The sequence below is a fragment of the Thalia democratica genome, chromosome 2, assembly GCF_965202585.1.
Source record: "Thalia democratica chromosome 2, ktThaDemo2.hap1.1, whole genome shotgun sequence".
In the NCBI taxonomy this organism is placed as follows: Eukaryota; Metazoa; Chordata; class Thaliacea; order Salpida; family Salpidae; genus Thalia; species Thalia democratica.
This window is the reverse complement of record NC_139166.1, coordinates 63,937,165-63,962,771: the sequence shown is the minus strand read 5'-3', so window position 1 is coordinate 63,962,771 and position 25,607 is coordinate 63,937,165. Positions and strand designations below refer to the sequence as shown.

Sequence of the window (25,607 nt, the reverse complement as noted above, 5' to 3'; positions counted from 1 at the left end):
GTACGTGACATTCAACTTGAAAGTTTGTTCAACTCAGCACTATATAGATACACACTTGATAAAAAAGCTAAACAAATTTGCACTGTACTGTTTGCTGTAAAGTCGCATTAAACTTTACAGACCAACAAGTCAATATTTACATTAAAACCGACTGACTGTAAAAAGTTTCATAACTTTTAAGTAAACATTAGTATATTTATTTATCAGTTTTTTTTATCATATATACCAACGCAAGGTGACTTTAGCTTTCACAGCTACCGCGCATCGATTTTTTAGCTTTATGACGTCACAGCTTTCTCTTTAACCTCGCTTTCGCTTTCGACTTGCTAAGACTTGCTTAAAATAGACAGACAAAATTTAACAGTTTTTTTGTGCTGGTGTTTTATTGTTCGGTACGACTTCAACACAGTAAAATAATATAACAAAGAAATTATGTACACAATAAAAAAAAGTTAATAAATAAAGCTGCCTTTGTAAGTCTTAAGCCCGCTGCGTACTTTTGAAGCACAAGTTAAAAGCGCATGCCACGTTTAAAAGCTTGTTAAAATTAGTCAAAGTAATGTACAAGGGAATGAACTTTGAAGAAATGTACAGGTAGAAAATATAATCGTTATAAGAGATAAATAGTCCTTCATACAAAAATTTCAATTAATACATAATAAGTTTAAATAGCTTTATGGCTTTAACATCAACATTATGTAAGTAGTAAGCAAAAAGCAAGAAACCAAAGTTTGTTCATGGAAACGCGGAAAATAACAGTTAAAACGTCAACTAAATAGATATGTAGAATAAACAGAAAAGCGTCCCTGGTCGAACGAAAAAGCGTCCGAAACGGCCGTTTTCACTTTTGCTTGAGCTCGCCGACGTCCGCGTCGATGGACTCCCCCTTCTCCAGCTTCTTCTCGCACCTGATGAGGAACTCCACCCCGTCCACCACGAGCTGCACCAGCTCCACCTCGCTGAATCCTAATCTGTCGGCGTTGCTGATGTCGAAAGTGCCGCCGGTGGAAGCAGTGTCGACTCCGCCTGTTGAAATGTCGTTACACAGTTTATGAGATGTTTAAGTGTCGCTTGAATTAGGAGAATAATGTAGTAAAAGTTTTGTTACAAGTGACTGTTGAGCACTTGAAATAACGTTACCTAGTTTTTACGATGTCCATCTCATATGAAAACTTTTTTAATGAGTTTTTTATGCCAAATAAAAATAGGTAATTTATCTTTACTTAATTGCTTTTGATTAAAGACAGCAAGCTTGTAAACTTTATGGAAAATATTTAACGCATTTTGAGCTTGTAAGAAAAACTCAAGTCTTATAAACAGGATTCATAAAATTATCAAGCAGTAAAGTCAGTCATTAAACAGAAAAAGTAAACATTATGACGTCATAAACATAACTTAACTATTCAGTATTCAAAATACACATTACGACGTCACGCACCTGTGCCCCTCTTCTGCAGCCGCATCTTCTTGAGGATGTCTCCGAACAGCTTGTGCTTGCTCACGTGCGGGATCTTGATGTGCACGCCCGCCCTCACTCCCGTGCCCAGGTTGCTGGGGCAGGTCAGCACGAAACCCAGGTGGTCGTTCCACATGTACTCGTACCCGGCAGCCTTGATGTGCTTCTCCACCTGTGTTATGACGTCACAATAGATGTTTAAAAATTATTTGTATTTATAATGTATAGTACTGAACATGTTTGTTTGGTTAAGTTTTGGTCAAACAAAGTTAAGTGGTTTAAAATTATTTGCCATAGTTAACATTGTAACATTTAAAAACCAATTTGGAAGAAGAGAGTTTCAATAATTATATCAAACTATAAATTGACACTAATAACTAGTTAAAATTGTTGATGTTTTAATCGATACTTTTATTCTGTTACTAACAAGCGAGTTATGCACCGTTTACTAGATGTACAAAGAGAGTGTAAAAATTTTATAACCAACACACCTCAGCAATACCTTCGCACCATCTGTGGAAAACCTCATTGATGTTTCCACCTTTCTGCATTGAAATGATCCTCAAATGATCTTCCTCGTTCACCCACACAAGGAAGTTCTTCTTGTCGTTATGCCTGTTGTATTGTATTGTTGTTTGTTTTGAGTTTTTATGTTTCAAAAAGTGCTAATAACTTTTAATAATTCTTAGGATTCATTTCTGATCAAAAATTTAGTTCGTGTTTAGTTCATTATTTAACTTTCCATCGTATAATTTGTTTAAATTGAATTAAAATAGCCGTTTTAATCCTCATATTAAACAAAAATATCAGATCTTTAAATGTTTTAATAAAAATGTTCAAAATTTATTTCTAAATTATTTTCTCCTAAAAACTGACTAAAAATACGTATAATTTTAAGACTTGTTCAATCATAAAGTCGACAAACCATATTCCTCTTGCATCGGGCCAGTCTCTAGCCATGCCGCTAGCAAGCAGTAGAGGTGAAACCGGTTTGTCGAACAGAAAGTGCTCCTCAATCAACTTCTCCTGCATTTCATCACTCATTCCCTTCAGCGGGTAGTAGCTTCCTTTCAGATCCCCAGACAACTTCGCCAGTGCTGTGTGTTAGAGATTTGCTTGTTTAGTTATGATTATTTTTTTCAAATTTTAAAATTTTTGTACTTTGAGAGATTTGTGTTTACCAAGCTTAACTAGATTTAGTTTTATCAGCTTACGGTTCATTTATTTGTGGAGTTATAATTATTGTTTTGATTAGCTTATCGTGTTTTATTGTAGAACTTATTTGCTTTCTTTAAAAAGTTTAGTGTTTTTGTTCAATAGGTTTAAGTATATTTTATGGAAAGTATTAGAACTTATGCATAACGTATATCTAAATGAAATTAAATCTTATTTGTTCTTATAATTTTTTAGGCATATAGGCAACTTCAGTTAGTATTAACTTTTCAAAGGTTTTTTACGCCTTGATTTAGTTATTAAAACTTAAATTTCCAACTTTAAACTACACTTTAGTATTATTTTGAACGACTTACACAAAATTACACAACTTTATTTATTAAGATAATAAAAATCTTAAAATTTGTAACTTTAACTTTGATTCAAAAGAAATGTTTAATACATTTGTAAACTTTGTTTTTAAAGTTCATCTGTTATTATTTAAAACTTTGTGAAACAACGTAAAAACGTTTCTTTTTAAAATTTGAGTTAGCTCAATCAGCTTTGAACGTTATCTAACTTCAACGTTATAACTTTTCAATCACATTTCGTAAACTGAACGCATTTTGAAAAAAGCTCAAAACTTTATTGACTTTTTATTCGTATTTATCCAGCCAGTTATACAACGAGCAAACAGTGAAGTTTAACTTTTTTACATCGGGTGGGCGTAGAATGGGCTTTGCCCAAAAGGTTAATGTTTGCTTTTATTAGAACTTATCTTTCAAGTAAATGTAAAATCTTATCAAGTTCAACGTGGAAATTTTCATTTAAATGTTTGATTAGTTTATTTTATATTTGTTTCCAAACTCCATCTTAGTTACTGTAAAACGCTAAACATGTATTAATACATAGCTCAAGGAGAAAGTTGTACTACAACTATTGCTTTTTTTTTCATGAAGTCACTTTCAAGAATTTTAGCAGAACTCTTTTTTTAATTTATATATTTTTTATTACTAGAACTGAAGTATCTAAACCATTTGTTACAATATTTTGAGCGCTTTTGAAACTAGCTTTACACTTATTATTAAACCAGCTATTTAGCTAAAACTAGTTTTTTTATTAAATCAATCATGACGTCACATACCGTCACAGGCTAGTGCTTCGACTTTTCTCCTTTCGGCCCTGCTGCAGTGAGGGGGCAGACACAAGCCTCTGATGCTTCTTCCGGTCCTGACGCGAGACGACAAAACGTACTTCGGGTCCATGTTGTTGCCGCCCTGTTGATTGGTTGTTGAAATTATAAAAACATTTCTAGAGGTTCAGTAAGAAATTTGTTAATATGCAATACGGCAAGAAGTTTAGCATTGCGTTTTGGTTTCCAAAGTAAATTTTTTTTTCAGCTTGTTAGAAACCTCATAAAGCTGTATTTGGCTTTATAAACTAATTAAGTCTTTCAAATTAAGCACAGCTACCTTGTGTAACTTTACTCAACATCTCAAGAGAAAAAAGACTTGCAGTTAATTTTCTTGAAGCATTATTTTATTCTAACTTTTATACCCAACACTTAATTTCCAGGATTCAAGTACTGAAGTAAAAACTAAATAGTTGAAAAATTTAAGTTTAACTGCTTACAAAAGGTAATATTTATTCACCTTCAAATTGTTAGGGTTGAGGTCTGTCTTGTGCTTGTCCGTCTTCTTGAACCCGTTGTGCCTCGCCTCGATGACAGGGTCGAAAAGATCAGCGAAATCAGTGTAAGATTCCTCATCACCGGCCACACATCCAACAGTCATGATGTAAGGGTGACCTGAAAAGATTCATGTTTGTTTCAATTAATTCATTTTTTTCTTGGTAAATTAATAAGAAAGAAAAGTTTCATGTTTGTTTCAATAAATTCAGTTTGTTATTGGTAAATTGATGTATTAAGCTGTTTTTTTAGTGCAATATCTCTGATGTTTTGACTGTAAGGAAGGCCTGTGAGTTTGATAAGATTTATTTAAATTTTGTTTTTTTGTTTCATAACTGTTCTATTCAAATTTAATTTTAGTACTTTTGATTGAACAATGGTGTAATTTCTAATAAAACAAGTTGTGGTTTAGTAGTTGGAAAAATATTTTTATGAATATAACAGTGCATAGGTTGTGCTTTATGCATCATGCACTAACTTCAGCTTAACTTTTTCATAATGAATACTTTTAATTCACTTAGTTACTTCATAATGTTGCAGTCAGCAGCATGAGTGAAGCTTTATGTCTGTATTTTAAATGAAATAGCTAAGGTATGGTTAACTGCAATTTGAAAAAATTAATATTTATATTCTCTAGTTTAATAGCTATGGCTTTCAATACTTGGACATAAAATTAATAAAATTGTTACGTAAAAAAGGACCTTGTTACAGTTTATCGTTTTTTCTATTATAAATTTCCATTTAGAATTTGGGGTTACTTCAAATTTAGTTATATTGAAGCTTAATAGACACAGCTTAAAAAGTAGAAGTTAAAATTAAACTTGTTTTCGGTTTCTAGTTAATTGTTTCTTGAAAAAGTTATGAAGTTATCAGTTTGTAATTATGTGTTTATCTTTACAGACTGATAAAATAGTTGTTACTAATACAAGCTTATCTTTACAACAACTGGCATAAATGGGAGTACAGTTAGATGATTCAAGCAATAAAATGTCAGCAGGCATATCAAATTTTAAAAAACTGAGTTTCCTACATGAAATTTATTATCATAAATTTCAATTTACTTAGTCTAATGAGTTAGAAATGGTTTTAAAATCAAATGCTAATATTTAAATTAAAACAAGACATGTTAAATCAGTTAATAATGCTTCAACAAGTTAAAGCAACACAAAGTCAATAACTTTACACCAAACTGTTAAACTGAACAAAACTTTATTGTATAAGCTTATTGCTATAAGATCACCTACAACTCAATATTATTTTGTTTTGAATTAGAAAACTTTTAACTCAAGACCATTGTAATAGTTTCATATAAACATAGCCCAAAGCTAGTTTTAAATGAAAATTTATCAATTAGACATGAAACTGTAGAAATCTTTTGCAGTTATATTAAACTTAACTGTACAAGCTACAACTAACAAAAGTTAACCAAAAAATTTTGTCAGCATGCAATTTTAATACAAGCTGATATACTATAACTGATAAAGTTTACCTCTAACCTTTCATATTTAAAACATTATTTTTTGTTTAGTTCTGCATTTGATACATTTACATGTTTAAATATGGACTATAAATCTTGATTAAGCCTTCCAAAAATTACAAGACATTTTAAAAATATATTATTAAACTTCAACCTTGCTTTTAACAAAATTCCAACTATTTGCATTACAAAAATTTCATTTTGGTAAACTTAAACAACCCACAAGCCAGATTAAAAAAATCAATCTATTTTATTTATTTCATTTGTGTAATAACATTTAAAACAAAATAATTTTAATTTTAGAAAAAAAAAATCGTACTTATACAAACTAAATTAAAAAAAAAAAAACAGGGTAGTCCACACCAGTTTCAATTAATTGTATTTTGTTTTAGACTAACAACACAGAAACCAGATTACTAAAGTCATTAAAATTTCAACTTTTTTATTAAAATAAACATTTTAAGCAGGATAAACTCTACTTTTACCAAAACAATAGCAAACTTTAAAAAAAAATTTTTTTTAACCAAACAAACCAGGGTTGTCCACGCCGGTCTGGATGGCCTGGTCGAAAGTGAACCCGTTCTTGGTTTTCACGTCCCGGTACTTGGCGTACACTTCCTTGGTCAGCTTGTTGGCCATGTGGTTGTTGTGCCCGCTCAAGTCGGGAAAGTCCTCGTTGGGCTTGAAGTTCAGTTTGGACGACATGCTTGCAAGATAATTTATAAATAGTTATAAATCTGTTGGGTTACAATAAACTATTAGTTGGGTTTTGAGTAATTGGTTCTGAGATTTATTTGAAACTTACTTCATTTTTTTTAACAATTTATTTTTTTTGTCAACTAATTATTAACAAGTAACAATTTAGGAAGTAACTTATTTCTTATTATAATATATAAATATTTATAATTATGTTGTATTAAGTAGATGTTAAATAAGCTGCTATTTGTATTTTAACTAATTATGCCAAGCTTTGTTTTCAACTTTCTATGATAAAACACTTACTGTTCATAAAACTGAGTTGATGTTTTAAACTTCATTAGCTTGATTTTTTAAGCTGTTTATTGTAATTAAAACTATTTTTTGATTATTTTGATTAGTTAAATTAGTTAAAACCTGATAAAATTTATCATTTAGTTACATGACTTTTCATATTTATGGACATCTAATAACTCAATTAATTTCAAATAGTTATATTGATAAACATTAAACAAGCTGTTAAGCTGTGTGTAAAGTAAAAAAAAACTTCTATTTTTTCAATTTGCAGCAGTTATAATTATACTATATTTGTAGTTTACTAAATAAATTCTCTTTTTTACTACACTTAACAAGTATACACATAATTAATAAATACTAAACAGTTTGCAATTAAAACAGACTAAGCTTTGACTTAAATATTTGCACTAAAAAGCTTTAATTTTCCATAAAAGTCTGAACAGTTTAATGCTAATAAAGCTGACAGTTGTATTAAAATGTTTATAAAACATATTTTAAGTAAATTTTAGTGTACATATTAAGATATTGCTTTTATCATCAAACAACTTATCAGCTATAGTCCATTGAAGTTGATAACTTTAAACTTTAAAAGCTAATGCTAATATACCAAATTTATATAATAAAACTTAGCTTAAAATTATTTAATGTCATAGAAAGTTGTAAAACTAATTATCTAATTATAATTAGTATAATACTTAGTTTTAACAACTTAACTTAATTTAAAAAAAAACTCCTAAAATCATTGTTTTATGAAATTTTTTCAGCTTATAAGATTATAAAAATAAAATTAAACCTTGTCATAAAATAATTTTTTCTACTGAATAAAGCTAGTTAGTGAAACTCATAATAAAGTTTTATCCTTTTTAGTTTAAGATTAGTAATTAAATGATTAATTTCACTTATTGTATTACTCACTAAGATATACTCATTAATTTTATTTAATCTTATAAGTATAGTTAACACTGTTTTCACTTTGATGTTAAATAAGTTACAGCTAAATTAATAATTTATTGCTTTTACTTTTCATTATAAAAGTTTTTATAACTAATTTTAAAATTTACTTTATATAATTCATATAAATATATTACTTACTGAGCTTGAACCTGAACAAAAAAAACTACATTTATTGCCATAACTATACATGCATTTTTAGGCAATATTGTGATATATACTGTTTGAAATAAACTAATTAAAACCAGTTGAATGTTTCAATTTTTCAATCAAGTCAAATTGAAGCAAAATTGGAACTATAGCACTTTTGATTTAGTCAAGGCTCAAACTAAACTTTCAATTTTTTCATAACCGTTCTTAACCTAACTAATGCGCGAATTCTATTGGTCAAAACAAACTGATCCAATCAACGAAACTCGCTGTCAAAAGGTCAAATCATTTTTTGCTTGTTCAATCTGCTACAATTAGCTTTTAATGGACGAATTCTATCAAACAGCTTTTGAAGCTTGAAAACCGAGCGTTCGTTGACTTCAGTTGCTAGAGCAAATAAACGCATAAAATTCAAGCTTTTATTTGCTTAAACGTAGAATAAAATAAGAATATTTCAAAAAAGCAATTAGTTTTATCGATCTTTTAATAAATTGAGTATCAAAAGCTGTTTAAACGAATAATATCAAGTTAACTAAACATTTTTGCAGTTTTATTCTATAAACTAATTTAATTTATATAAAGACTTAGAATAGTTTTATTTAAAAAGATATCTTTATATCTTACATAACAATAAAGTATAATTATGCTCAATGGTTAACCTTTTACTACTACTACTACTAAAAAATTAAAAAAAAAACGTTTAAGTTACAATAAACTAATACATTTTTTTCTTTATTTACTTAATTTATTATCTAGCTATACAATTGTAAAAGCATAAGCAATTAAAGTAGTTTATAGGAAAAGTTATTTAATTAACTTCAAGCAAATCAAGTAGTTTTTATCACAAGTTTAATATTTCTCAGAAAAATATACTAATTGAGCTTTTCAAACTTATTTGACTATTTTTTCATCAGTCAAAAGGACAATAAAGTTATTTCCTGTTTTATTACTTGAAAACCTTATTGTTTTTGATAGAAAATAAAATTTTGCAACCAGTGCCAAGCAAATATTTAAAAGATAGTTTTAAATATCGAAACGAAGTTATATTGGTCTTAAATTAAAATTTCAAACTTAAAATAAATAACTTTAAAGCTCGCAAAACCCACTACATTATTTTAAAGTGTTTTTTGTTTAAAGTAATTTAAAGTAAATTAAAGTGTGTTTGAAAAATATCGTGCTTATTTTAGCAGTTTATTGAAAGTATTTAAGTGAAGTTTGCTTTAAAACTCACTGCTTTTGTGATCCTTTGAATACAGTTAACTGCACTGTTTAGTGAAATATATAAATATTAATTTCTAGATTTTATTTTACATACTTACGAGTTATACCAAACGTTTACTACAAGTTTTTCTAGCAGCAGTATCCCAAGTCAGCTTAAGTTTACTTATTTAGCTTATCTCATATACTTACTATCTTGCGAAGTTTTACAAATACTTGCTTATTTTTGAACGATTTTTAAATACAACTTTTCAAAAGTTTCACCTGACTTTAGGATACCTTTCTGTTCAGCACATAAACTAACATCGTTCAAAAGTTTCCAACTTTTGTTTCGGCTAAAACTTTACAAAAAGATAAAATCCAAGCTCTGCCGGGAGTCTATTTAAGCGGAATACGCCGTTCGAAACGAGAGAACAGAAAAAAAGTCAAAACGAGACAAGCAAACTTCTCGAAAACTTTCCGCAGCAAATTAAATATTAATTCTGCATCGTCACAAAAGTTAAAAGGTCTTTTCGAATTGAGTGTCGCAATTTTTTACTGGAAACTTTTCAAAGTTAATTCTTAATCCTTCTTCTCGACGAGTAGCCAGTCTAAACTTGTTGGTCGGGACTGTAAACAAAAAATGCTGAGAATTCACGAAGAGACACTTTGAAAGCTTTAAAGTGACTTTGACTGTTATCGATTGATAGTCGAACTTTTTGTTCGCGAAAACTTAACAGTAAATGGAAACTGAAAGTGTTTATTATAAAACGGCTTCACACAAGATTAATATACACTTTCATTTTTGTAATAAGATATTTATTTTTACATTATTCTTTGATAAAAAAAATATTTACTCTCTACAATTAAAGCTTAACAAATTTTTTTTTCAAAAATACATGTTTATAACTAATTATTAACCAACACAGTTTAAAATATTTAAATGGTAATTTGATCACGTGTTTTTATGATAAGAAATAAAAAAATGTTTATTTTTTCAACTAAATGGCTTTGTTTTATTTCTATCAAGTTTATTTCCTCCCAGCAAATTACTTTTACTTGCGCAAAGTTTTATAAGAGAAAAAGCGTTTCTAACGGAAATTAATTAGATTTAACTTTTCACTGGTTAATTATAAAAAATAAAATCAACAAACTTTTAAAAACCTCGTGACTGACAAATTTCAACATTAATTATAAATTTTACCATTTATTTGGCAACACAAATTGTTGCTATTTATTTATTTTTTATTTATTTATTTAGAAATTAGCGCAGTATTTGTTTTTAATTGCCTACAAGTAAACATTTGCTCAAAACTCCAATCAAAATAGTTTGCTTTGTTGAAGTCACGTTTTTTAGTTCCTGCAAAATTGTTTCAGAAAAAAAGTTGTTGATCGCTTACAAAAGTTATAAATACTTTTGGTTTTACAAATTTTAAAAGGTTTTGAACCAATCAAAGTCACGTGAACTGTAAAGTAAAGTCTAAAATTTTATGTGCACAAAATATTCAAAGTGACATGACTAGCTTCATTTTAATGCAATGTAGCTATTTCATACATTGCATTCAAAAATTTTTGAACCAAATATTAAAACAGTTAGTTATAATATGATGAAGTTTAAAAATAGTCTACTTTAATTAAAAAACTTCGGCTTTTTGCTTGAGTTGTATTATTTTTATTAAATTTAAAATCTAAGTATTATCAGTTTTCTTACTTCTGGTTTTTAATTTATTTAAAATTCAACAAAGGCTCAATCTAATAACTTTTCATAAAAATAGCTTTAAACAAAATTCTTTAGATGAATCTTACACTTCAAATTAAAAGCATGTTTTATATTTCTTAATTATGCATACAGCTCCATTTATTGTTTAGATCACTTTGTTAAAAAGTTTTAGAAATGAAACTGAAAAGATAAAAAGAGATTTAATTTTATCCAAAACATAATATAGTGCTTTAGAATTTTTAAACTTAACAGCTGTATAAACAATTGTATTTCTAAGATAATCATATTAGTCTAGTTGTAGATGGATAATAATTATGTTGAAACTTAATCTATATCAAGCAGAAATAAATCTATAAAATATAAAAAATACCTTAATTAGGTAAGCACACTACTTTTAATCTCTTAAAAACTTTTTATTTGCATAATACTACTTCTAAAGTACATTTTGATAACAAGAAAATTTAAGTTTTCATAGCAACACTGTTTTCTACATAAAAACACTTTTAATAACACAGTGTTTCAAAACATTTAACTAATTAACAACAATGCAATGTTTATAAAAATTAAAGAAACTATTATGTCAACTTTTACTTTTAACTTTTTTATAGTTTATGTCAAGTTTTTTCGGCTAAACTAACAAAAGTGTGCTTTAAATTCATCAAATACACTTATACTTCCATGAAAATACTACTAGCTTTTATAATGTTTTTTTATAAGAATAGTTTAAGCACAAAATTTAAATTTATCATACTAAATGTATAATACGAGAGTTTTTATTTGCGTCGTTTTAAAACTTATTGCTTAAACTTTACAGTAAAATTTTGATTTAAGCTAGTTAGAAAACAAAATTTTAGCACAAAATTTCAAAAGCGGTATATAACTTTAATTCTCTGACGTTTATGTTTTGATACTTTACGTTTTGCGACATATATTTACTTTAAATCGTAGCTAGTTTTTCTAAATATACTAGCAAATGTCGGAAATCCGCTGCGGTAAAGATTGAATATGCTTGAATATATAATGCTACACAAAAATCAGTGGACGGGATTTTTTAAATTTATTTTCTATATATAGTTACGGAGCACGTTGTGAATTCAAATAAGAAAAGAGAAAAATTGTTATAAAGCGAAAAATATACAAGTAATGTTTTTGTATCGCTTATTTACGTTATTTTACAGCTAAAACCAAAAAAAAAGTTTTACTAAAAGTGTTTGTAAAGCAAAAAAACCTTATTGATAAAAAATAGCACTCAGTAAATTTATGTATATTATCATATTTAAAAATAAAGCATGACACTTAGATAAAATTTCAAAGTATAAATTATAACATTTTTGTTTTAAGTTAACATTTACAAAGAAAAACAATTCGTTTTGATTGTTAAATAGAAGAAAACTTTTGTAATATCCGTTATTCTTTAAGTATACTTTTTACCTGAAAAGTTTTATCACCATTTAAACTGTTTGAAAACTAAAAAAACAGTATAAATCAAAAGCAACTTAGTTTTATAAATTTAGAAAAGTAAACTGTTTTAGATAATTTACATTTAAAAATCTAAATCAGTTTGTCAGTCATTAAGTTTGATAATCATTGTTTTAAGGCAGCAGCTACAGCTTAGTTTTTATTTCAAACAGTGCATCATTAAAACGTACTGAGTTGGAAATATTGTTAACATTTATATACTTTTCATACATTCTACTTCTACATTACAAAGCTACTTTAAACCATATTTAGTGTTTTAATATCCGTTAGATGTCGGTACCGAGGTCTAATAGATAGCTTACTTCTTTTCTTACGATCATAAAATATTTTGTGCATTTTTAAGTTACTTTTGATTTAGTTTGAAAATTTGTTTCAAAAAAAGTCTGGCTCAGGGGCGTGTTTTGACTTGTTTTCTATTTCCTGTGAACCCCCTGAAAAAAAAAAAGAAAAAAAAAAAAGATTCTTAGAATATCACTCAAAAAGTTGTTTGTTGACTTTGTTTTGGTAACTGGCTTATAACAGGCCTCAGAAGGTACGCTACATGAGGCATTTTCAAAAAGAAAACTTTCATAACTAATAGTTGTAAGTAACAAAACAATATTTTGCTCGTATTCCAGGATATTAATTACTTGAAAGTTACTTAGAAAAAGTTAAAATGAAGTTTCACAAGTTCATTTAACGATCAACATAAGTTTAGAACAAAGCAAACCATGAAACTTCTAAACAGTCCTAAGTAGTCGGCGCATAACAGTTTGATGCTATACTAAATAGAAAGTTTAAGTTGTTTAAAAAATTCTGATAAATATCAATTGCTTTCTATAATTCTGGCTTGCAATATTTTATGAAGTATTATTTTAAATGCTTCCAAACATACCATAATTTTAAATAAACTTCAAGTTAGAATAGCTGAATAAATTTAGGCTTGGTCTAATGTTAATTAGGTAAGCATGCTACTTTTTATCTCTTAGAAAGTTCTTTTTAATCAAAATTACTCTTAAAGTATTTGTTGATATTATGATGATGTAATTGTCATAGCAATTTAACTTAATAAATGTTTTTTTAAATCAAAACATGATCAATAATACAGTCAAAGTTACTTTGTAAAGAACAATTATGCAGTATTTAGAAAATAGAAAAAAAAAACTTTGTAAACTTTTATTTCCAATACTTTATTAGTTATGTTAGATATTTTTAGCTAAACTTATAAGAGTTTATTTTTACCTCTTAAAATATTATTTTTCTTGAAATAAATTTTATAACCCTTTATTAGTTTGTTTCTAACAATTTAGAACAGTTTAAGCACAAACACTTATCAAACCGAAAGTATTTTACTTTTTTTTTTTAATTTATCGCTTAAGCTGTACAGTAAAGGTTTGTATTCAATTTATAAGATTATTTTTTAGTAAAAATTCGAAGTGCGATATTTAAGTTCAATTCTCAAAAGTTTGTTTTAAGAAACTTTTATTTTACAACCCAAAATTATTTAAAATCACAGCTAGAATAAATAGCGTCGGAAATCCGCAACGGTAAAAGATGAAAAATACTTGAATAAAAATGTTTTTTATTGCTTTATTTCGAAGTTTTAAAGTTTAAACCAAATAATATTTATTAAGAAAACGAGTTAAGATTAGCTAAAAATATTTGTATAGCAAAAAATCATTTTGAAAAATAAATACTTCAAATATATAAGACACTAAAGTAATATTTTAAAATATAAACAAAGATATTTTAAGATCTAAATTAATAGTAAAAAACGGTCTGCTTTTTAAGCAGAAGAAAACTTTATTAACTTTGATTAGTGTTCTTGGATACTTCTTACCTGAAAAAAGTCCTTCAGTATTAACTGTTTGAAAACTAATAAACAGTACTAATCAAAAAATAAATTGGTCTTGAAAAAGTTATACTGTAAGAAATCAGTTGAAAGTATACTTAAAAGTCAGTCTGATTTGCATATTTTCTGAGACAGTAAACATTTTTAAAGGTTTTTTTTTACTTGATTTATTCACAGCCTTATCCCTAATCCACTTTACCCAAACTTTTAAAAAAACTAAAAACATTTTTTTTTGCTGAATTAGGAAATATGCAAACTAACTGAACTTTATTTATACTAGCTGAAATAATCTAACCTTTAAATTTTTATATCAGTTAGTCTTAAAGTTTGATAACCATTGTATGACAGCAAATATTTAACTTTTATTTCACTCAGTCTATTTTAATGTAAAATTAATTTTCGCTTAGTTTTATTTTTATCGTTTGCTTATTTGTTGAAGTTATTAACTTTAAAATTTGAAAATACTTTTAATCTTGTTATAGATTGTAAAAGCATGCGTGCATAATTCGATAAGCGAAATGTTATGTCGTACACCAGGTCCTTAGACCAAACTTTTTAAGCCTTTTTAATCGTTCAATTAAAAAGTAAATATGTATTTATTTGGAACATTTGTTTGCTTTTCTTATAATTCTATGTGGCAAAGCTACTTTTAAAACACTTTGATCTTTTAAAACACTGTTATATATCGCTATTGAGATTGTAATATACAGCTAACTTTATTACTTATGACCGGAAAATGGTTTGTTCATTTAAAGTTACATCTAATTTACTTTAATAATTTGTTTTCAAAATAAGTTTAACGCACAACAGGTCCCAGTAATTATGTTGCATTAGGCGTTTTCTAAATAATTAATTAATTAAATAGTAATTTTATAAAATTTTATCACGAGAAGTATTAACATACTAAGTAATTTTTAAATTACAAAATAACTTGAGACTTTGTAAAGTTACTACGAGTTTTCTTAAATTTAATGTGCAACTTACAAATTATAAAAAAAACATGAACTCATAACTTTGCAAGTCATGAGAATAAGAAATCAAAAGAATTAAAGATAGTCGTATAAAAAAGTTAAACTGTAGATTGATGCTATAACAAAAAAAAAGTCAGATGCTTCATAAGTTCAAGTAAAGAGTCTTAAAGTAGTTTCTTTATAAGAAGAAAATAATCAGAAAGTAGTTGGAAACAATTGCTACTGTCTAACAGATTTGCCACATTTCAAAAAACAAAGAGTTTTGAAATTGAATACACATTTGAACAATTTAAATTTGTAGAAATTTAAATGTAAGTAATAGAATGATTGTGCGAACACTAGCTCATAGAAATATGGCAACTGTACTGGAAATTAGGACTAGAACTATTGAGAGTAAAAGAGACAAAAAAAAATATATTATTGTGTATTAAATAAAATAAAACAGTTGTTTTAATTTTTTTAAACACTTCAAACAATAATAACAATAGCAGTTGGCAATGTTTTGATTTTATAAACATGTAAAAACTAATTTAAGTAACACTATTACTAGGTTGTTTTTTAAAAAGATTTATACGAAAACATAATTAACTTGATTCTAATTAGAAATTATTAGCTTAACATAAAGTTATTCCTAATCTACGTAACTTCTATTCCACAGTGTACAAACACATAAAAAAAATTAAATTAGTTTAAAAAAAGCAGTAAAAAAATACTAAAAGCATTTAAAGTTAAAATAAGGACTAATAATAGTTAAAGTTTTTGTAAATTTACAGGCTTTTTTTCACATTTAATTACTTTTTTTCAAGTAAACTCGTACAGAATTGTTTTTAAGTAATACTAATGAAACTAGTTTAAGATGAAGCTCATGAAAACAATACCAAATTGAATTTACAGCAAAATAAAAACTCGAATTTTAAGCTAACTTTCAATAAAATAGTAAAGTTAATTAGTAAAAATGAAACCATATTTCTAAATTTCATTATTTCATATTTTTCTTTAACTCATTCAAAAATGACTATTGCTTTCAAGTGTTAGCTTTCTTTTATTTCAATCAGTTTGTTTACATAACTAGAAATCAAAGCAGTAAAAAATTACACAAAAGAAAGATATTTAACTTCCAGAGAAGTATATAAACTAATTTTAAGGTCAAACACCTAGATTAGGTAAATGTAAGTACAACATGACAGTTTAATTTAAATAAAAAAATCCCAGAACAAGCCTTATAGAAGTTTTTAAATTTTTGTATATTTTAATTAATAGTCTGAGAAAAAAAGTCAAATGAGAATTTGAACTAAACATACTGTAATAATTCGCTCTAGCTTGACAATTTAAGATAAACTGTTAACTAATTCAGATAAGACTTTGTGTAAACTAGTTTTAATTCAAATAATGTTACGAAAAATGTTACGTGCTGTTAAAGCTTAAATTGTCCTGGACAAGACGTTGAAAGGTATCCGTGGTGTACGACTAGATAACCGAATAGTTTTTTCTTGCACCGGGTCATAGGACCAAATAATTGTAGTGTCTTTTTTTTTGTAATTCAATAAACTAGACATTGTTTAACTTGATTTTATTTGCGGGTAGGTTAAGCTTTATAGTATTTTATAAATTAGTGGTCTACCGAATTCCAGTATCTTGATGAACATTTTAAAACTTGAAATTTGGCTCGCAAGCACCAACTGCCTGCCGACCCCTGCCTTAGCGCTTTATAATTAATTTCGAAAACGAAAAACGTTAGTTCAGAAAACTTGAAATGTTTTTAAATATACACAGCAAAATTAGAAAAAATCTTTAATATTTTCTTTTTATTAAATAAAAAAATTTTACAAGTGATCGAAACAAAAAATGTTAATATAAATTTGAAGCTGCAATACATTCACTTGCCAGCTAACCCTGAACACTTTTATATTAACCATTGGCATAAGAAACGCTAAAGTTAAGCTGCTCGTCCCAAACTGCGGGCACTTTGACGCACGCTAACGGTCCGCTCGCTTCGGCCGTGACTTGGCACGCCTCTTCCGACCACTCGTCCGTTTTTACGTCGTAGACGGCCGCCAGCGGGGAGTCGCAAACGAAAATCACCACCCTGCTCCCCAGCAAAACGACGCCCAAGCCCGGCAGCTCGCGGTCGACTCTCAAGCGCTGCGGCGGCGGTTTGAGAAAAACGAACTTGTTGCAAACGGAATCGAACACCTCGTTGGTCCCGCCCCCGAAAACGAACAGCTTGTTTTGGAAAGCCACCGACTTGTTGGCGTACTTGCCGCGGCACATGCTCGGCATGAGCGACCAATCGCGACCGTCGTACGCTTCAACGGTGCTTCAATCCGGGGCTTTCCCCGTCGTCATAGCCGCCGCAAGTCGTCACCCTGCCTTCGAAAACCGCGCTCACCGACTGCACCCTGCCCTGCTTCAGCCCGCCGACTTCCTTCCACGCTCCGCGCTCTTTCGCGGTGTCGAACTCGACGCAGCCCGTAGAAGACTCTTCCGTTCGCTCCAAGTATCCTCCTATGACGTATATTTTGCTGGCGAAAGCGCACAGGCTGAACCAGTTGCGCTCGTCGGCCACATCGATGCCTGGCAGTTCCCGTTACTCCCGGCTTCGCGGCGAACACCGTTTCACCTGGATCGCGTTCTTGCAGCAGTCCATCCTCCCGAACACGTAACCGTTGGCTAAAACCGACTCGAAGAACTCCATGCGCGTCGCGTCGAGGCGCTCCACTCTTCTTCCGCGCATGATGCTCACGCGCATGTTTGCACCCGCCCGCGCCCTCCGCTCCCCGATGAACATACGTTAAGCTCCATGTGATCGCAATGCCGCGCACAGTGCGCGCTCGGCTCGCTCCGGTAAAACTCGTCTCTGTTTCGCAGAATCCTGCCGACCGTCGAGATTGCGTTCCCGTCGTTTTTGAACGAAAGCGTTTTTTTCAAAAGGCGTCTTTCACCGCGCGATCCAAAAGCAAGGGAAGACGGATTTTCAACAAAAGGTCAGTTGCGTCATTCTTCGCACTTGGCGCTCAACCAAACGTCGGCCGCGCGAAGTGCTTCCGCTTCCGAGCAAATGTTCAGTTTCGAACTCGAAAGCAGTTTGATTGTTGAAGCAAAGTCCAGCTGCAAGAAGTTGCTCGATCCGACTACCTGCGTGAAAAATGTTTTTTTCCACGTAGCGTTGTGCGGGGTTTGGTGGACTCAACAGTTTGATGAACTGATAAAACGATGCCGCATTCTGAGCGCTAACGCGACTTTTTATGTTTTCGACGACTTCTTGCGGGTTTTCTGTTAAAACAATTTTGTTCTGTTTCAGGCATTTGACAACCTTGCTTTTGTTTCGAACTATGTTTCCTAGAAAAAAAAAAGTCTTAATAAAAATACTAATTTTTTAATAAAAGGTATATGTGTTGAAATACAATTTAGATAAACATTTTTTTTGATAACATTTAATACAAAAAGTTAAAAAATCTTATTTAATTTTTTTTATATATAGTCTTAACAGGTAATTGAAATATTAAAGCCTAAACAAGAACAGCTAAAAAAAAATTTCAATATAGGTTTGTCCAAAATTTCAAAAAATAACTTAAAATAGAAAGATTTATCTTATAAAACATTAACTTACATATGTGTTTAATTTTTAGTAAAAACATAAGAGTAGTAAAATAAATATTAATTTAGTTTTGTATCTAAAAAGCAGAAAGCTTAACTAAAAAACAAAAAGCAGAATAAACTTCTAACCATAATCATCTAATTGACTTATTTTTTTCATATCGGAGTTGTTCAAAATATTTCTGGCGGTTAATTTCAAATATCGCTGTCCTCTAGCAGTCAAATTTTTACTGTGAGAGATCTTAAAATCCTTTTTCCGTCATTAATTTTTTTTAAATGACAATTTTCCATATCTACTTTGTTGAGACTTTTAGACTTATTATTACTCATTTTTAAATATGCTTTGGACTAAAAAAGTTTTTGAAATAATGGTTTATTCTTATGACAATACACAACTACAATTCATTGATATTTTATTAAAATAAATACAAACAGAAGTATTTTTTGACTGCGCTCATCAGTATTTTATCGTGGTTTAAATTGTTGTAATAACACTTATGAAAATTGAGTATTGATTTTTAACTTTCGTATAATTTTTCGTAAAATAAATTAGGCATTTGTTAGTGATATTATATTCAAATGTTTTCTACTAAACGTTTTTAGATTCCAATGCTGCACTTGTTCTGTTTGTGTTTTATTGCTGATTTAAATTCATGCATGTTTTACTTCGTTCTTGTTATATATTGTAAGATTAGTGGGGAGTGGAACAGCTTGATATTAAAGATATGTTAAGCGTCAGGTGTATGAATTGATTCTTCCGTTAACCAGGTCCCGGGACAAAGCTTTTTGAGCGTATTTCTTTCATCGTTCAACAAACAGTTACAGTTAATGAATATCTATTTGGAGTATTCGTGCTATTGTTATACTTTTCTTATATTACTACATGTATAATCTACTTTGTAAATTTTTAAACTCAAAACATCCCTTAGACGTCGCTATTGAGATCGTAATATATAGTATATGTTCTCTTACTTATGATCGGAAAATGGTTTGTACAATTTATAGTTACCTTTTATTTATTTTAATACATTTAAAAAATAAAATCCTTCACATTGCAGATCTTAGTGCTTGTGCTACATAACATGAAAAGTATTAAGCATAAGTACTAAGTATTAAGACAAACTATCTGAAAAAAAAAATCCACCGAGATGAGCACTAACTAACTAAATTTCAGGGAAAAATAGTTTTAGAGTTTATTTTTAAAAGTTTCAAGGAAAACTAAAAAGTTTAATGTTCGTTTTACGATTTTAAAAAGTCTGTCATGACTTTACAACTTTGCGAACCATGAAAGTCTCAAATAGGTTCAAGTAGTCGCTGTACAAAAGATTAATGATATACCACAAAAAATTTGCACTACTGCTTAACTTATTTTCTATTTACGACATTGTTATTATTTAGAATATCGGTTTGTTTTAAATCAAAATGTAAATTGTCAAAACAAAAATGATTGTATGACTACTTATTTTTGAAATTGAGCAACTATGCTGGCAAGTAGGATTAGAACAACTGAGAACAAAAATTCCAAATAGTAATGTCATAAAAGTAAAATAAATTAAGCAGTTGTGCAAAAATCTTTTAAACATTAAAAACATTATAGAAAATAACAGTTTTAATGGTGATTTAGCAAAAATTTGAAAAAAAAAGATTATTAAATTTAAATTAAAATTACTTTCCATGCTTGCCAGTAGGGTTGGCACTTAAATAGTAACAACTACTTGAGTATATTTCATTTAAAACATTTATTTTTTAACAACTAGACATTTATAAGTTTTAAGATTTTACAGCGTGGCTTGCCCAAGTTAAAATTGCACTGATTCTAGCTGTTCAATCAACAGTAATTTTTTATTATTTTCAATTAAAATTAAAATTTAAAGCACAGTGTTTTCCTAAAAAAATCTAAATAAAATTTCAGAATTTTTTTGGAATAACTGTGGTCCTGGTTACCTAATTATGAACATTTAAAATAATTTTTTTGTATTAAAACAATTAATACAAAAACGTCGCAAAATATTTTAAATAAATGTTTTTACGAACAAACTCATACTGTTAACTTACAAGTTAATAGTTAAACTTACAAATTAAAAAAAAATAATTTTTGTTAGACTTTGTTGCCTAAATAAACCATGATCTTGTCTTTATTCAGCTTGTGTTGAATGTTGAATGTTAGTAAAAGACATATTAAAATTTCGTACTGTTTTGTGCATAGTAAAAGATGTAAAACACAAGATAAAAGTTTTTATAGCTGAATAGTGTAAGGGCAGATTAATATATAGATTTTTTTATATAAGATAAACTGAATGAGTTTTTGCTGAAATACTTGAAAATGGAAGGTTTTTAGTTTAAGTTTATTTACAATATTTTATTTTAATCTACATAAATTTTATATTATAGACCTTTATACTGAGTTTGACAGACTACTAAAACAGTTATACTTTTTTGAGAATACTTTTATGCTTTCCATACTTTTTAACTATGCTAAAGCAAATACACGCACACTTTTTGGCTTAAAGTGTATTTTGTAATTACTTTTTAAACAATTTTAAGTTTGTTCATAGTTCTGTGTTTTAATTATAAAGTGATTATGTATGTTTTAGTATATCAACAACTACAAAAGTACTATAGTGATATCTTAACTAGACTTTGTTTTTATGTAAAGCTTAAAATAGTCTGGGTTGCCAAAAAAATTGGAAACCTTGAATTTGAGAAATTAAAAAAAAAACTGGAAAAACCTGGAATTTATATCAAAAATTACCTAAAAACGTTGAATTTTAAACAATTTTTACATATTAAGTAGAAAAAATTTGGTTTGACACAAAAACCTACCATATTGGTTAAAAATTTTTTATTAAAAAACATATTTTAAGTAGTTTTGTAGTATTCTATCAATGGTTTTATACAACTTTAAACAAAAAATAGACCCAAAAATGTGTACTTTTAAAAACCTGCTTAAAACTTTGTAAACCTGGAGAAATAACACTTGCTTATACATTTACCAATAACATTTGGCAAGCTTGAATAGTTAAGTTATTTAATTCCACCAAAGTTAAACTTAGTTTTAAAAGTCAAAAATTTAGATTAAAGTTAAAGCAAATTTTAAGAATAAACTTTAATGTCATTGTGGTTCAACAAAAATACTTTTAGTTAAATTAAATTGTAACACGATAAGTTTCAAGTAAAAATATAATAATAAAAATACTGAACTTCAAAAATGAGTTAATTTCAATATCGAAACCGGGCGGTCGTTAAAACTGGAATTCTGAAAAAACCTGGAACTTGAGAAACTAAAAAAAAAGACTGAAAAAATCTAGAATTTTGAACTAAAATCATTAAAAATCTCTGAGTTTTAATCAATTTTTTGTGCTAAATAGTTGAGTTTTGATTTGAGACCAAAAAAAATTCATATTACTTAAAAAAAATAGTCATCATCAAAAACTTATTTTGTTAAAAAAAAATTAAAAGTAACTTTAAAGTATGTTTTTAATATTGCTTTACTACTTAACACATTTTTCTACATTTTAAACTTAATTTGAAACTTAAAGTAGACTAAAAAACCTAAAAGAAATTTAGAAAACTTTGGATATGCAAAAATATGACCTTAGTTTCACTTTATATAATTATCTTTTTTATACTTTTTACTGAAAATTAAGTTCAATTTTAAAAACTGTTTAATTTCTTTTTAATACTTAAAAGTTGAATAAAAAGCTCTTATATGTAATTTTATAAAACAAGAATCTTAAGTATTTTGTTTTTTGGTTAGTATAAGACAAAAATAATATAAGTAAATTGAATTTGGAGGGTATATATTGAGTGAGTGGTTTATATTATTGTTAAAGTTGGTATAATTTTTGTTAGTTTTTTTCTTTTTTGATTTAAAATAAACATAAAGTTTTTTTGTTAGGTTTTAATTTTGAGCAGGTTAAATAAACACAGCTTAAAAAAGTGCTATGTATTATAAAACTTCAGCTTATCTTATTACTATTAGCTTTTAAATTAGTATAAGCTGTTTAGTGTCAGATAACTTTGTAAAAAACTAATTAGTAACAACAAAAAGTAATTATGTTAAGTAGTTTAATTTTAAACACTTACATTACTATTTATTTTACAGCAGAGGCCATTGTTTTATAATTTTGGAAAATCAAGATTTTGACAATCTTATCCAAAATAAGTTTATCTAGTATATAAGTGATATTTATATTGAGTTAACTTTTGAAGAGCTTGAAATAAAATTATATATTTTGTTTTAAACAATTCAGCTTTAATTTTGAGGTACGTTTTTTTAACCTCAGGCTACGTATATATCTTTTATTCTTTGTAGAACAAAATAAAATGTCATACAAATCTTAAAAATTTTAACACTGAAAACTTACTCATATAAATTATTCAAAAAAAAGATATTTTTGTTATATATATCAAACTGTTAAAACTTTTTTTTTCTTTTCTGTTTCTAACATTAATAGAAACTTAATATTTTAGTGTAAAAGCTTGGTATTGTTTTTATTGTAAAATGTGTATGTAAAACTTAAGTTTTCCAGGACATGTGTAAGAACCCTCAAAATTATAATTTCTATAAAATTTCAGCTTCTGAAGTTAATTGTAACAATATAAAAACAATTATTTAAATTAAACTAAAAAATATGTGTTTAACATTAAAAATCAACTAAACAATTACAAAAACTATTTATTAAAATTTTTTTTGAAAAAAATTCTCTTTTGTTTTTAATTTTTGTGAATTGCAGTTACTTTAATAAATTAAAGATATGAAAAAAATTTATTTTATTTTATTGCTGCTCTTTGCACTGTTGGCCTTTTCTGAAGCAAAAGGTAAACGAAAAGGTAAGTTAAATTCTTTTTCAATAGTAAGTTTTATAACTTTTTTATAAATTTACTTAAATTTTAGTTTTTATGCATTAAATCAATTTCAATTTTTTTTTTATATTTTGTGTGCTTAAAAATCTTAAACAAAAAGAAAAATTCAAAATTCTCATAGTCACTAAGCCATTCAATCATAAGAACTTACACCTTATTTAACTTTATTCTTTTTTTTTGTTTTCTTATTTAGCTTAATCTTTATTATTTTTCTATTTTTCAAGTTGAGGAGAAGCCGCCCAAGTATGAACCAAAAAAAAAATCTTGGACAAACCACTTTGAGGATAAGAGTAAGTATTTGTGTGTTCTACTTACTTATTTTTACTTATACAAGTTGTTTTAAAGGCGTTTTATAAGTGTATATGTACAAATAATAAGAAATAAAGATAATTTGTTGTTTTGTTTAAAACAGTTTAAGGTGATTTAAAATTTGTGGTATGAAACATATGTAATTTGTTGTTTTTAAACATTATTTTTTCGGTTAACTCTATGCATGTTTTACAACTATATAGTTCCAACAAAACACATTTTTGTTATTAAAAAAATTAACCACTGTTTTTTTATATTATTGAGTTTTTAAAAGTTTTATAGACCAATAAAAGTTTTCAACAGACCATAAGACCTTTTTAAACAGTAATTTTGTTACTTTTTGCGTGTATGATTTTTTTTTTAGTGTTTTGACTTTAAGAAGTTTTGTAAGTAATTTAATCATTTAAAAAATAGCTTTAAACTTTATGTTAATGTGTTTCATAATATTCTATTTTGAACTTTTTTTGTATGATAAAGTTTTTCATCACATATTTTTTAGATAACTAGTACTTTTAAATATCTTGTACTATTATTGATATTAATAAAAACTTTTTGTTTTTTTCTCATACCTTTAGCTTTAAAAAGTAAGTTTTAAAAAACAAATGCTGTTTTCTAATCTTTCATTGATAATTATTCGTACTGTAATTTAGAAAAATTATTACAAAACTTCTAATAATAAATGTAAGATTATAATAATTATAAACCTACATTAGTTAGTAAGAGTTTGATAGCAAACCCCCTTTTACCAAAAAAAAAAAAAAATATGGTTTGAAACATCATTTATTAGTTTGTTTTAATCACTAAAAACTATATTTTTATTAAATTGTTATACATACCCTAATACTAAAATATTTATCCAACTGTAGCTGTAAAAAACTACGAAAACTTCAATTACTTTATCCTTATTTAGACTACTTTTATTTTCCTTTTCAATGTGTTTTGAACCATTACAATTAAAATTATTTAAGATGACTTTTGTCAAAAATTTTTTTATACTTTTTCTAAATAAAATAAATTCTTTTATGAAGAACCACTAAAGAGTACCAACTAAACATTATTTAATGCTACTTTTTAAAAAACGGATTTTTTAATTTAATTATTTACAATTTCAACTGTTTTGGCACACAGACGAACATTTTTTTTTTTTTTTTTGATAACAAAATGTCTTAAATTGAATTAAATTAAAGCCAACAAAGGACATTGTAATTTATGATTATTCTTTTAGTTTTGGAGTTTTTTTTACAAAGCAAAACCGTAAATTGAACCTACATGATTCACTCTGTTTATTATCTTATTATCGCTTACAGTTTTTATTCATTATCATTTTTCTATTATTTATTTTATTATATTATTTATTAAATACATTCTGTTTACTAGTTTTCAAGCAGCTTATCTAGCTAACACAGTCTGAGATAAAAAAAAAGCTTTTTTCTATGTTTTTTAAAATTAACTATTCAATTTTAATTTTTTGATTAACTTCGATACTTTTGGGTAAGGTGGGTTATAGATGAGTGTATAAAAAAAGAAATAAAAGGATGACTTTCACATATTTGCTGACTCAACTTTCTTTCAGTTCAGGCTGACTTTTAAGTATACTTTCAACGATAATTTAAGTTTAAAGTGTCCTGCCGGTGGAAATTTGTTTTTCGAGACTTTTCAAAACACGAAATAACACTTTAATTATAGTTTTTCCCATTTTAACATTTTAAGTAAATTTTTACATTGCAATTTAAAGCCTTCTGACAGTCGGAGGACTTGTTTTCCTAGTTTT

At 27.5% G+C, this 25,607-nt stretch overlaps 1 protein-coding gene across 1 annotated transcript; it reads right to left on the bottom strand.

The window, feature by feature from the left end:
• Positions 1 to 454: 454 nt before the first annotated feature.
• LOC145828522 (creatine kinase, testis isozyme-like) lies at positions 455 to 6,459 on the bottom strand. Its single transcript, XM_082936278.1, has 7 exons — positions 6,306 to 6,459; positions 4,261 to 4,415; positions 3,753 to 3,885; positions 2,382 to 2,553; positions 1,948 to 2,071; positions 1,439 to 1,628; positions 455 to 1,026 (listed from the first exon to the last, which is right to left on the bottom strand). The coding sequence occupies exons 1-7, from the start codon at positions 6,409 to 6,411 to the stop codon at positions 842 to 844; spliced, it is 1,065 nt and encodes a 354-aa protein (XP_082792404.1). The 5' UTR covers positions 6,412 to 6,459; the 3' UTR covers positions 455 to 841.
• Between the last annotated feature and the right edge of the window lie 19,148 nt (positions 6,460 to 25,607).